Source organism: Neolamprologus multifasciatus, chromosome 20, assembly GCF_963576455.1.
Source record: "Neolamprologus multifasciatus chromosome 20, fNeoMul1.2, whole genome shotgun sequence".
Lineage (NCBI taxonomy): Eukaryota > Metazoa > Chordata > Actinopteri > Cichliformes > Cichlidae > Neolamprologus > Neolamprologus multifasciatus.
Window position 1 is genome coordinate 19,781,808 of NC_140458.1, and position 12,614 is coordinate 19,794,421.

General features: G+C 40.4%; 1 protein-coding gene across 1 annotated transcript; it reads right to left on the bottom strand.

The window, feature by feature from the left end:
- Positions 1-861: 861 nt before the first annotated feature.
- Positions 862-7,062, bottom strand: pofut1 (protein O-fucosyltransferase 1). The gene is given in 10 exon segments (XM_085144880.1): positions 862-2,073; positions 2,075-2,107; positions 2,109-2,237; positions 3,008-3,250; positions 4,918-5,110; positions 5,227-5,339; positions 5,510-5,618; positions 5,620-5,690; positions 5,994-6,115; positions 6,886-7,062. Coding segments are annotated over 10 exon segments (1,185 nt in total). The 5' UTR covers positions 7,025-7,062; the 3' UTR covers positions 862-2,040.
- Positions 7,063-12,614: the final 5,552 nt, after the last annotated feature.

Here is a 12,614-nt window from a genome sequence, read left to right on the forward strand (position 1 = left end):
TAATCTTAATACTTGCAAACGGCTTTAACATAGTTGCCACTGTATGCCAGCGCACCTCTTCAACAAAGCCAGTGTTTCGGATTAACGCTGACGGACGAATAGCTGTGTCATAGATTTGCTACGGACAAACCAGGAAATAAATGCCACCAAGTCTTTAATTTTCTTAACATGATACAGCTGTCTGCTGTCCCATTATTTTTGGGAAAACAACAAACAAAACTATCTTGGTTGTGCTGCAGGCTGCTGTCCATTTCATTCACTTTCTCTGTTTATACGCCACTATTAGAGTAAAATAAAACAGAGTTTATTTCTAATATGTAAATATAGCTAAAATAACAAGAAAAAGAAAAACTTTGCAAACACACGAAGACGTGAAGTTATCATGAATATCTCTACATCCATCTATACTCAATAGATGGAGTAGAATGAAGTTTACACTTACTTATTCCTACCTCTTTACTAAAAATTCCATAATTTGCAAATCAGTGTTCAGAGTTTGACATATAATCCATTTAACTAATAGTAATCATTAAACTCTAGCTGTCTATCCCATAGTGTGCCATTTCTCCACCAGTGTCTCTCTGCCACCAGCCAATTGTGGTAGATTTCCTCTCTGAGCCTGGTTCTGCTTGAATTTCCTTCCTGTTAAAATTGAGTTTGTCCTTCCTACTGTCACCAAGTGCTTGTATATTGGGCATCTTCTGATTATTGGGGATTCTTCTTAATATTATTGTTACCCTAAAACACCACAATGTGACTTTTTGTGAATTGGTGCAATATAATTAAAACTGAACTTAATGGTGCAAGTAGGATATAGTTAAGATATATTTTGTAATTATGTGAAAGCATAGTATATTACACTAAAGAATACAACTTAAAATTAACTTTATTCAGCTGTGAATAAAAAAATATCCAAGCTCACATTATGAAAAATACTTATAAAGGCCCCACATGCTTAGCCTGTTCACTGATTTGACAAACTGATTCAAAGCTAAGCTTCCAGAGGGAAGTAAACAGGCTGCTGGTCCTTCAGAAAAAAGGGTGCATGACTTTATTGATTTAAAAAAAGACATCATGAAAAACATTTGACTTCAAAATCATTGCGTTTACCAGTTTAACATACATCGTCACATGTATGCACATCTAAATTCCCTTAAACATCAACAAAATTACAACTTTCAGTGCAGGTGTTCACATATAGATTTTGGTCCTGAGACCTTTAAACTGAGAGGTAATGTCTCCTCTTCCCCTCTCTCAAACTGGTATATACAGCAGGCTCAGTTACTGTGATCTCCATGTTACGGAGGTTATAGAGGAAGGAAAGAGCAGCAGAGCATCACTGCTGAGTGTGCATTCACTCTTTTACAGTTTGTTGAAGGCAGTACCTAAAGGAAATGTTAGGGAAGTGGTGTGTTTTCCTCAGGAAAGGAAAACTGGCTTCAGTATGGGAAACCAAAAAAAGTTGATGCACAAACATGAGAGGGAACAAAGACATTAGAGCACTTGATGCTTGCTGTCTAATAACTTTTTTCTGACTAAATGTAAAAATGGGGAGGGGGTTCTGCTTATACTTTTAAGCCATGTTCAGCTGCCAACCCTCTCCCTGTTGGTTGAAACCCTGAACATTCTGTTGATTATCCCATAGATGCAGAGCCTAAAAACTGGTATTTCAGACAGTCCTTACAGTATACATTTATGCCTCCTCATTGCAGTATAGGTTCCACTTGTGTACCACAAACAGCTCAGAGTGAATGTGTGGCTGACTGATAAACACTGTTAAAACATCTGCTAATTTAACAGTTTTTTACTCCCTAAAAAACTGTATTTGAATTATAATAGCGTTTATTTAAATAGTGTTTCCTGATAGCAGCACTCTCCATGTTTTAACACACATAACCCATTCTGAAAGTAGACATGCGTGTAGCCTTAATTTATAATCTTACTGGACACATTGTGAACCATTGTGTGACATTTGAACACTCTCTCGCCTCCTCATGACATGTAATTAGAATCAGTGTTCAGAGGACGAACGCCTGACACTCAGAGCTCTTCTTTGGCATTTGATTTCCCCGGCTTGGTCCATACCGAAGAAGGAGGAGGGAAGGCTTGCGGACGTCCCGCTCTCTCTTCACAAAGGCAGAGAAGGAGGAAACGCAGTTGCCAATGAAGTGGTCAGACTGGCCTAAGATGTACAAGTCCATCTGGGCAAAGTCTGGCTGAAGACTCACCACTTTCACCTGCAGAGGTCACAGTGGAAACCACAAATTAGCCAGGCTTTCCTTCAGGTCTCGCTCCAGATCTTTGGGTCTTAAAGCAAGGAAAGCTTTTGTATGTGAAACGTATCTGACTCTCAGCACTTTACAATTTACATTGTCTGTACATGACAATAACCAAGTTTGACTGCATTCATGTCTGGAATTCCTCCTCTTAGAGGTACAAAATTATAGCTTTTATGTATCACTTTATGGTGGAAATGTCTCTACTACAAAAAAGAAAAATACAAAATTGAAGTATAATGGAGTAAGATTCACATGCAGCTTTCAAATATTTTATCGTCCTATAGATTACATATGTAAAAAAATTAGTAGCTTTATGATGCGTTCCATTTGAAGTCAGAATATCCAGACTCCCCAGTCTGAATTAACAACTGGAACACCACCTCAGCAGCCACACCAACCCCGACTTCACAATCCAAGATGGTGGCATGAACGTAATCAGCTGTGAGATACTGAAGCTGGGGTCTGATTATCTGACTTCTAAGGTAAATGGAGTATGAAATTAGCTCCTCCCTTTAAACCAACATTTTCTAACTGGCTGCCTCTCATAAACGGCATGTGGGTGAAGCTTCTGGGCTCACAGCCAGCCAGATTATTTTTAGTGACTCTGTAAAGAGTTTGAAAGGTTCTTAAGTTCTCACAAACCTCCCAGCCCCTCAAGTTAGCATTAAGGACAAAGATGCCAAAACAAGCTTATGACAGACTTATGAATTCTTCACACAAGAACCCACCTTGCCTTTGAAGAGCTTTTCAATGTCCTGACTGTGCGATTCAGAGTCTGTGGCAATGTAGACAGAACGGGCGTTGGTCTTCTTTACCCACAGCTTGACAGCCCCACGAATCTCAGTTAGGTCAGGGAGACACATGGTCATAGTGAGGGGCAGGGCTTTTTGACGGTTATACCCGACGCACTGAGGGGAGGCCATGAAATGAGGTCCTGCATCGCCATTCTTCAGCAGTTTGCAGGCATTTTGCTAGAAAAGGAGACAAAGATTAAGAAGTTAGATTGTAAACTGTACAGACTATAAGGTTTGACTGTTCCCTCACAATATATGGATACAATGAGCCAAAGGAGGAAAAAATGAATACAAATATTTCATTTATCGACCTAATTTGTGTCCTTGTTTCATTTCCGCATAGTTTCTTTTATGGGCTTGCTCCTCCTCTGTTGTCAGCAATGTTCCCTATAATTTTTGATGTGTCTGAGCGAACACACAAACTCCCTGAGCGGTCCCTTGGACCACTGTGACCAACAGCAGACGTGTGCACTGTTGTCACGCCAGTATCGAATCCATCCAAGTTACATGGTTTATTAAAATAATCAAATTACAGCATTTACATTTATGTTAGATTACTTTTAATTAACTGCTTTAGCCCACTTACAATGAAAATTAAAATCTTGTTCGTGACCTGTGTAGTATGTTAAGTAAAAATAACTTGAACTCCAATTTGGAAAACACAACTTTCTTTCTTTCTTTCTTTTTAATAAAGCTCTGACTTGTATTATGAGTATGAGTCTGGGAGACTGGGCATCTGGGACAGAGTCCTGTAACTCTCTGTCTGCAAAATACAGTATATAATGACCAATGTTGGGCAATTAATTATATAGTTACTTCTTCAAAAAAGTAACTGAGTTATGCAAACAAAGTTTTTTGCAGCTGTTTACCTAAAAATACAGCCAAAGCATTTTTTAAAAATAAACATTTCAAACTATTTACAGAATAATCAGCTGTTCTGCATCAAATTTGATGCCACACAAATTATTTGTGCCACTCCAAAAAATAATTTCTGTCCACTATGAGATAAAGGAGAACAACAGCCTGATACCTGCAGGCCTGACAATAGGAGATGTATCACTCCTGTAACACCTCATTGTTCTGACACACACAACAAAACTATTGACTACATTACACACTAACTACACAAGATTTGCGCTAAACACCGCCGTCACTCCTCAAACTTCCCCCCCCTCCTAAACAACTAGAGGGAACATTGGTTGTCAGTAGATTTTAGTCAGTCATCACTGAGCCTTGCCTTCCTTCTCTCACCCCAACCAGTCGCAGCAGATGGCCCCGCCCCTCCCTGAGCCTGGTTCTGCTGGAGGTTTCTTCCTGTTAAAAGGGAGTTTTTCCTTCCCACTGTCACCAAAGTGCTTGCTCATAGGGGGTCATGTGACTGTTGGGTTTTTCTCTGTATCTATTATTGTTGAATCTACTGTACAATATAAAGCGCCTTGAGGCGACTGTTGTTGTGATTTGGTGCTATATAAATAAAATTGAATTGAATTGAGCCTCAGTGATGCACTGAATGAATATTCATTTACTGCTATGAACAAACCCAGATTGGGACTTAAACGGATAACCATTCACACTGACATTCATACCTATGGCCAATTTAGCTCTCTCATGAAAAACAGACTGTGCAGAGACACTTGGACCATCACAGGTATGTCTGTGATGCAGCACATGAATTCACCCAGAAGCCCACCCAACCTTCTGTTTGCAAGTGCTAGCCAATTAAGAGATCTGTGGCTCTGAAGGAAAAGGAGCTAAAACAACTCACTTTTTCAGACTGAGGGGCTGCACATAAGAGAGCATGTGAATAAAACCCTCTGTGTCCAGGCTTGTCAAGCTTATCTCACCCAGTCTATGCCAATCCTCAGATGGATGCCAACATATGGCCTGGTTAGCAAGGTGGCAATGTGCTCTTCTCCCTCCTTCACCATCTTGTCTGACCAAACTATATAGCGCTGCAGGCCCACATGCTCTTCTATCACTGGAAACTGAGCCGGAGCCCCAGGCATGGCCAGGACAGGGTGCTCAAAGGGAGGAAACCTAACCCAAGAGCATGAAACAGTAGTCAGGAAGTGGAATAGTGAATGAGGTAGGTTTTTTAATGTTTTATGTCACCTTTAATAATTCTGTGTATACCTGCACCGACATGTACTCACTTCTTCATCCACTGAGGTTGGTGATAGGCACTGAAGGAAATCCCACCAAATAAGACAGACTTGTCAAAGTCCACACCGGCATAGTCCCAGAATGGCCCAAATGGGTTCCCATCCTGAAAAAATAAATCGGGATCATCTGGCCATATTAGAGTGTTCAAACAGGAGCTTCTGATCAATATACAATATATAATCTGTGGACTGTCTGTGGACCGCCAGAGGGCAGCATTTCACCTGTGGCTAATCACATTAAGCCAGATAAGGTTTCTTTTAGATTCTAATTCACCTTCATCGGGCATGACTTCTTGTCCTTACTCCGATGGGCTGCCGTCTCAAAGCAGTAGGCATTCCTTTGTCCTGAAGGCCAGTATTTGGGGCTAGCTTCTCCATGAAGTCTCCAAGCTGATCACACGGTGGTAGGCAGACAAAGCCTCCAGCACGAAGAACTCGCTGTAGGGAACATGGACCTGAACAGAATACAAAAGAGTGGAATAAAACAACACAGCCACCTTCAGACTTGGTGTGTAATAGCTTTAACAAAATCACATTTGTGTTAGACAGATATGCTCTAGCTATTTATGTACATTTTTGACAAGTACCTGCTACTAAAGCTTAGGGCTGCAGTGCATGTGTGAAAAATAGCTTTATGTCATTTGTTCTGATATACAGCGTGTGACCAGTACCTCTGATACTTCCCAAAGGGATACTAAAAGTACACCGCACAGTACACTTAACAACAGCTTTGCTCTCACCTTGCTGCCTGGACTTACATTGGTGTAGGGGTGTGTGTGATGGCGGTACACTATCCAGGGAGGGACTGCCAGGGTTCGGTTCAACATCTTTGCAAAGGCCAGAGATCCTAGGAAGTGGTCAGCCTGGTTTCCAAAGCGACCTGAATAACATGCATAATGTGCATAAAGTTGCACTTATCTATCAGTGTAAACTTTGTGCTCCTTCACATGGCATGTGTGACATACATTTACTACAAAGAAGTTCGTTGTTTAAACAAGTTAACGAGGCATGAAAACACAACTACATTATAGTCATTTCATTGCAATGGATGGCCAAAAGCTAGGAAAACTACGAAAATGTCTGAAAGCCGCTGTTATGAGTATATATATATATATATATATATATATATATATACTAAATCTTATTGTTGGTAAGCAACAGCAGGCACGGCATCGCTGTCTCGTAAGTGCATTAATGGAAGGGAAGCGTGTAGTAGAAAACTAATTTTAGAACAGATCATGCATAATCAGCTGACAAATTTTACGGAGATGCCAACTTGTGTTTTTGCGTATAGCTCTTCTGTTGATTTTTGCAATGTCCTTGATTTAAGTAAGTATTTCTTACTTCATTAGTAGTAGGAATGATTAGTATTTCTTACTTCATTAGCTCTAAGGGATGAAAGCGCCCCTCCTGTCTGAGCATACAAAGACATATATTTTAGCTGCTCAAATGTTCTCCAAGTTCAGCATTTATTTTTATAAGGTCCTCTCTACTCAGCTTCACTGTAAAAACACTACCTCCGAAATAACAAGCACCTCCTGGGACAGCTCCTGGCTCTGTAAACTCATACATGGGCATGAAAAACTTTTGAACTCGCTAACTGTGTTACTCCGGCAGAATGAGCGCATGTAGCTACAAAGAATGATTTACCCATGCACGGGCAGTACAAAACGTAGCCATTCGCATCCCACTGCAGCTCTTCGGCAAAGGTTCGACAAGTTTGGAGTAGAAGTGATAAGAATAAACATTTTAGTGAAAGACCGTCAATGTTCTGTTGTTTAACCGCCATTGTGCTTCATGTCACATCCCACAATTCCTTGGGTTTCTTTCAAGAGTTCAACTCAAACTTTGCTGCCACCTACTGCACTGGTGCTAAAGTGCACTCCCGGTAAAATCTTTGGTCTTTATCGAACAAAGTGGGTGTATATCCAAGTAGAAAAGAAATACGAAGATCATAAAATATCAGGTAGCTATTCCTCGCAGTTTGACATTTTAGGGATTTGAAGCAGTGAAACTTTTTGTCAGATTAAAGATGTTTAACTACATATTTAACCCCATTTAGTATAAGGAAAGGGATTTCAACAATACATCTCAGTTTTCCTGTATGATGCAGAAATGCTGCCCAGATGTAATTCACCATAATTAACAGAAAATGTATTTTTTTCATTGTAAAAAATAAAAATTTCTGTGAAAAAAACAGGAACTTACCTGTGTTTTAATTATTATTGTTTATCTATTACTTAATTACTTTGGAAAGGGAGGGGTGGGATTTCTTTGGAAATGGGGGCCAAGCTGATTCTGGCCCCCATTCCTTATGTTTGGCGCCCAGGTTCTAAAGAATTAACTCTTACTTACTAAATAAGCAACAGTAGAACCCATTTAAACATAAGCAATAGAGCCAATTTTGTACATTATTGCATCTAACTATTATTTTCTTTATGAATTGGTGAATCTTTATGAATTGGTGATTGTCTTCACATTTAGTTTTTAAAGATCAAAAAACCTGCTCTACCACCTGAGCTAGGTGGTATCCACTAGGTGGTATCAGGTCATCCACTGATCGGAAGGTTGGTGGTTCGATTCCCTAGTCTACTTGGGCAAGATACTAACCAAAAATTACTCTCCGATGCATCCATCAAGTGTGAATGTTAGCTATGAAGCACTTAGAAAGATGTGCTTGTGCGAATGGGTCTGAATGGGTGAATGCACAAGTTGTGTAAAGCGCTTTGAATGCTCAGATGAGTAGAAAAGCGCTATATAAGAACCAGTCCATTTACCATCAACCGAACACCCAAAGCAGCATCTTCACAAAACAGTCCAAACTTCAAACTGATTAAAAAAAGTAAAATGACTCAAATCTGAACCAAATAGAAGATCCTTTCAGTTGCACAAGGGTTTGCCACAGCAGTTAGCTCTCCACATTTGATTTGGTAGTTTTATTACCAAAACTGTTTTATCTAAAATTTGGAATAACTAAGATGTTGCAGTGAATATGAACAAAATGTTTGTCGTGTTTGAAAAGGATGAAGACAAAACTGTTTGGTTGGCATAGTTGTTGGTGGTAGACAGCGTGGTCGAAGTATATGAGAAACTGCTGATCTGCTGGGATTTTTACAAAAATCACCTCAGAGAATGGTGTGGAAAAACAGAAAATATCCAGTGAGTGGCAGTTTTCTGGGTTAAAAATGCCTTCTACTCTGACCCATAATGGCCAGAGTGCCTTGAGCTGGTAGGAAGGCAGCAGTAGCTGAAATAACCATTTGCTCAGGCCCTCCAAAGTACGGAGCCCTATCTCCCCTCACCACACTCCCTGCCGGTGGCTGATGCCCTCAGACATTGGTGTGTTGGTGGTCCTTGACGACTGGGGCTGGGCGCTCATGTATGTACTGGCTCACTCCTGGTGGCTGATTGGCGGGGCCTGGCGCCTGTGGTCCGGCTGGGCCCCTTCCGGGGTATGGGATGCCCTCAGGCCTCTGGGCCTGAAACTCAGTCCTCTCTGACACAGCTGGCTGCCGGCAGAGCCCGCGGGCGCGCCACTGCAACCCCCTCTGGCCTCTGCTCCGTAGCTGCTGGGTGACCTCTCGTTTGGGGCTCTACTCAGCTCTTCCTAGGAGGGTGGCACTGTTCCCCCCCTTTTGGTGGTCCTCCTCGGGTCCTCGTACTCTGGGGCCTCTGGATATCTGGGGCCTGGATCTCCTCCATACCTTCTTCATGCCCTGGGGGACGGGACTATGGCTCCCCACACTCCCTAGCAGATCGTTACATGGAGAAACCTTTGTAATACAAACATGCTGATCCACACAGGTGTGCACACAGGTGTACACACGGTGTTCACAGACGCGGACTACACCTTTCTTGGCTGCTGGCTCAAAGCACATTGTGCGCTGTCTATCTTGCATGCTGCACAATATCGTTTAATATTTAGTATCTACTGTTATCTACTGCTAGCTAGTTTATTGTGATGGTGCTGTTTTTATTATGTTGCTCTTTTTTTGTTTGCTTTCTCTTCTGTTTTTTTTCTCCATACAGGTGATCAAGGTGTTTTGTTTGTTTTTCTTTCTTTCTTCCCCCCTTTCTCACCGTCTCTTCTCCCCTCTGGTTTTCTTTCTCTCCCTCTCTTTCTTTCATTCTTTCTCCCTGAGAAAGAGAAATAACCATTTGCTTCAATCAAGGTAAGCAGAAGATTATCTCTGAACACACCTTGAAGCAGATGGGCTACAGTGGCAAAAGATCACACCTGGTGCCACTCCTATCAGCTAAGAAGAGGAAACTGAAGATCCAAAACTTAAAAAATCCAACTGTGTTCATACAGGACTCTTTTGCTTAAAGCTAGCAGCTAACTGAGATTTTGAGGGAATACAGGAAATAACATTGCAGTTACATTCTAAACCTTCTTATATGCAGAAAATGCAAATACAAAATGATGCTTGAATAATACATGATTTATTTTCATCAGGGTGAAGTGTAGCCCATTTTAATCTAAACTGAGACATCAGCCATATTCACAAAATGAATATCTGAGAAGTTGTATCACTTTTTAACCATGTGTTAAACAAAAAGTGTTAATTTACGTTTTGCAATTGTCCATGAGAAAAACAGTACCTCTAGCTCCTAACCTGCTGTTAGCCACAGCTGATGCACCTAAAAGCATTTATTTACACAACTGTAAATTGTCTGCTCATTGTTGCGGTAGAGGGCTTCATAAATATTGCCTTATTCTCCACAGGTTTGTTCTTCAAACAATAAATGAATTTTTGAGTGTGCCAAACAAAACCAGGCTTGGGAAAAAGTGCTGTAATCACATTAAGCCAAAATCCATTTTTTGCATCAACTTGACCTGATGTGAAGAAAAGAAATGCCAAATCCCAAAGAATATCATACTTTCGAGCATGGAGGTGGAAACATTATGCTTTGAGACTAAAGCTGAATTTTTCATTCATAATGTGTACAAGGTGGTCATTGGGTGAGGGGGTGGTGGCTTTTAATAACTAGAATGGCTCTGTTTGTTTAGAACCTCCTATTTTATTTACAGTTCTGTGCCCTATCAAAGTTATACATTGTATATATTGTAATGTTTTTTATGTAAAATGTCTATAAGTCATAGTCTGGTTTTAACAGATTTTGGATCAAACGTATATAGTCAAAATTCTGTTAGTGCAGTGCTGGCTGAAAACACTGATTATATAGACAAAACATTATCTTTATATACAGTGCATGGTTGAAGCAAACAGTGGATGTACAGTAATTATACAGGAATAGCATTCACTAACTGTAGAACTAACCCTTTAAAAATGAACAACGCATATTTTGAGTTAGGAAGAAAATCATGGGTTTAAAGCATACAATAAGCGTTTGCTACTTCTCTTCTGATCATTCCTGCAGACTGACAAAGAAGGGGGTCACACAGAGTTCACAGTATAAGAAAAGAAAAATTGCATTAGACCTTGCTGCTTTGCCTGAGATTCCCAGGTGTAAATCAGATGGAGCCAATCAATGCTACATCCAGTGATAAAGACTCAGATGGGAGAAGGGGCAGCACTCCCAGAGTGTTGTCATTATGTGTTCGTCATTAGAGGTTCACATGTGTGCTCAACATGCCCAGACCCAGTGTACTGGGTAGGCATGACAACATGTGGCCTGGGTGTGGTCTCAAACTTTTGTTACTTTTATTTAGATGATTCTCTGCCAGCCTGCCTTGTTTGACTGAATCAACCGATAATTGCTTAAATATGTCACAATAAAGAGATTGTTATGCACAGCTAAGCAGCTGAGCGACACGACTGGAATGATCTGCATATAGTTTGTTTTTTATAATTACTCCAAGGACAACTAAACATGTACATCTACATAAAACAGCTTAAACAGTAGACAGACTATATATTTTTTAAATTATAACCAAAGTCCAGAACTTTTTTTTTGTGAGTTTCACACGAAAAGGACTCTGAGGTTTTCTAGTTGGGCTTTGAGGGATTTTTTAATCCCTTTGCATCCTCCAGGTTAGCCAACCCGTTCTAACGATTCTCTCTTTGTACTCAATCACTCTCGTTTTTCTTTTCTCTGATGCTCAACAGCTGGCTGCTCTTTCCCTCTTTTCCTGTGTCGTTCTTGATGTCTGCTCCTCCCCCATCCCTCGAACACACACTGTTTCTCATTGTTACAGATGACAGCGAAGATAACAATACAAAGAACCACAACTCACTGCCGGAGTTTGAGAAAAAGACCAAAAGTTGGTGAGACAGGGAGAGAGAGCGTGAAACTTCCTTGAGGTGACAGGATCACAACAATCAAACAAACATAAAAATGTTCACCTAACTTTTTTTGCATTTTAGTTTTTGTGCAGCTCTTCCTCACTATCCAAGGTTTTATCAGTTTCATTTCCTTTTTCGACTCTTCAAGCTGCAGAGGAATAAGCTTTCAGTTAGTAGTATTCAGTATTAGAACATCTACACATGCATACATGCCACTTATGTTTCCCCATTTGTCTGCTATGTTTTTAACTTCTTTCATATTCTCTGCTGCTGCAGAGTAGGCCTGACACTGTTTGTGGCCTTTCACAAGAGGGAAATAAGGTAGTCAACCTCAAAACAACCCGCCTCCTGTTGACCTTTCTGTGTTGTTCCTGACAACCCAGCTTTCAGTTCAGCTGAAATCTGTATGGTGTGCTGTCATTTTACAGATCTAGCATGCAGAGCTGTCACATGTTAAACAGGTTTTTCTGACAAATTTGTCTGCGTAGAAGAAAAGAGCGTCAATAACAAAAGCTTTTTTGTTTTTTTTTATATGTTTTTAAATATAATAAAATTCCATGTTGTAACTATGGAGGTGAAGAAAAAAAAACACACCTCCTCAAAGGCATCGCGTTACACACACCAGTTGTCCATGAACTATCTGGGGTATGTTTTTTGTCCTGGTGAATACTCTGTGAACAAACAGAAGAGAAACAGTCCTCCTATTTTCTTTCTTCAGTGAGTTTTAAGATGCAAAGGTTAATGCCTAAACCTGAGAAAGAGTTTTTCCAACCCATTCCTCTGCGATAAAGGCATTAAGCAAAGCTGGTAATGAACTTGGAAAACATTTAAAACAACAGATGCACCTAAAAAACTTTACCCTACTCAGCCTGGAATGGCTAGGTGCCCTTATTGTAGCTAGACATAGTAAATATATCTTGACACACCTTGACATAGAAGAGACCAAGTTAAACTTTGGAGAAGATATAGAGTTCGACTAAACAGGGGATGTGGAAAAGAGTTTAACTGAACCTACACAGTGGAACTATTATAGAGGAAATGGAAATCCTGCAGGTGATGCTACAAGAGAGCTTAGTATCAGCAAGCTGAGAGAAATTTTACTGTGATGGACTACTCCAATGTTGCTCAAGA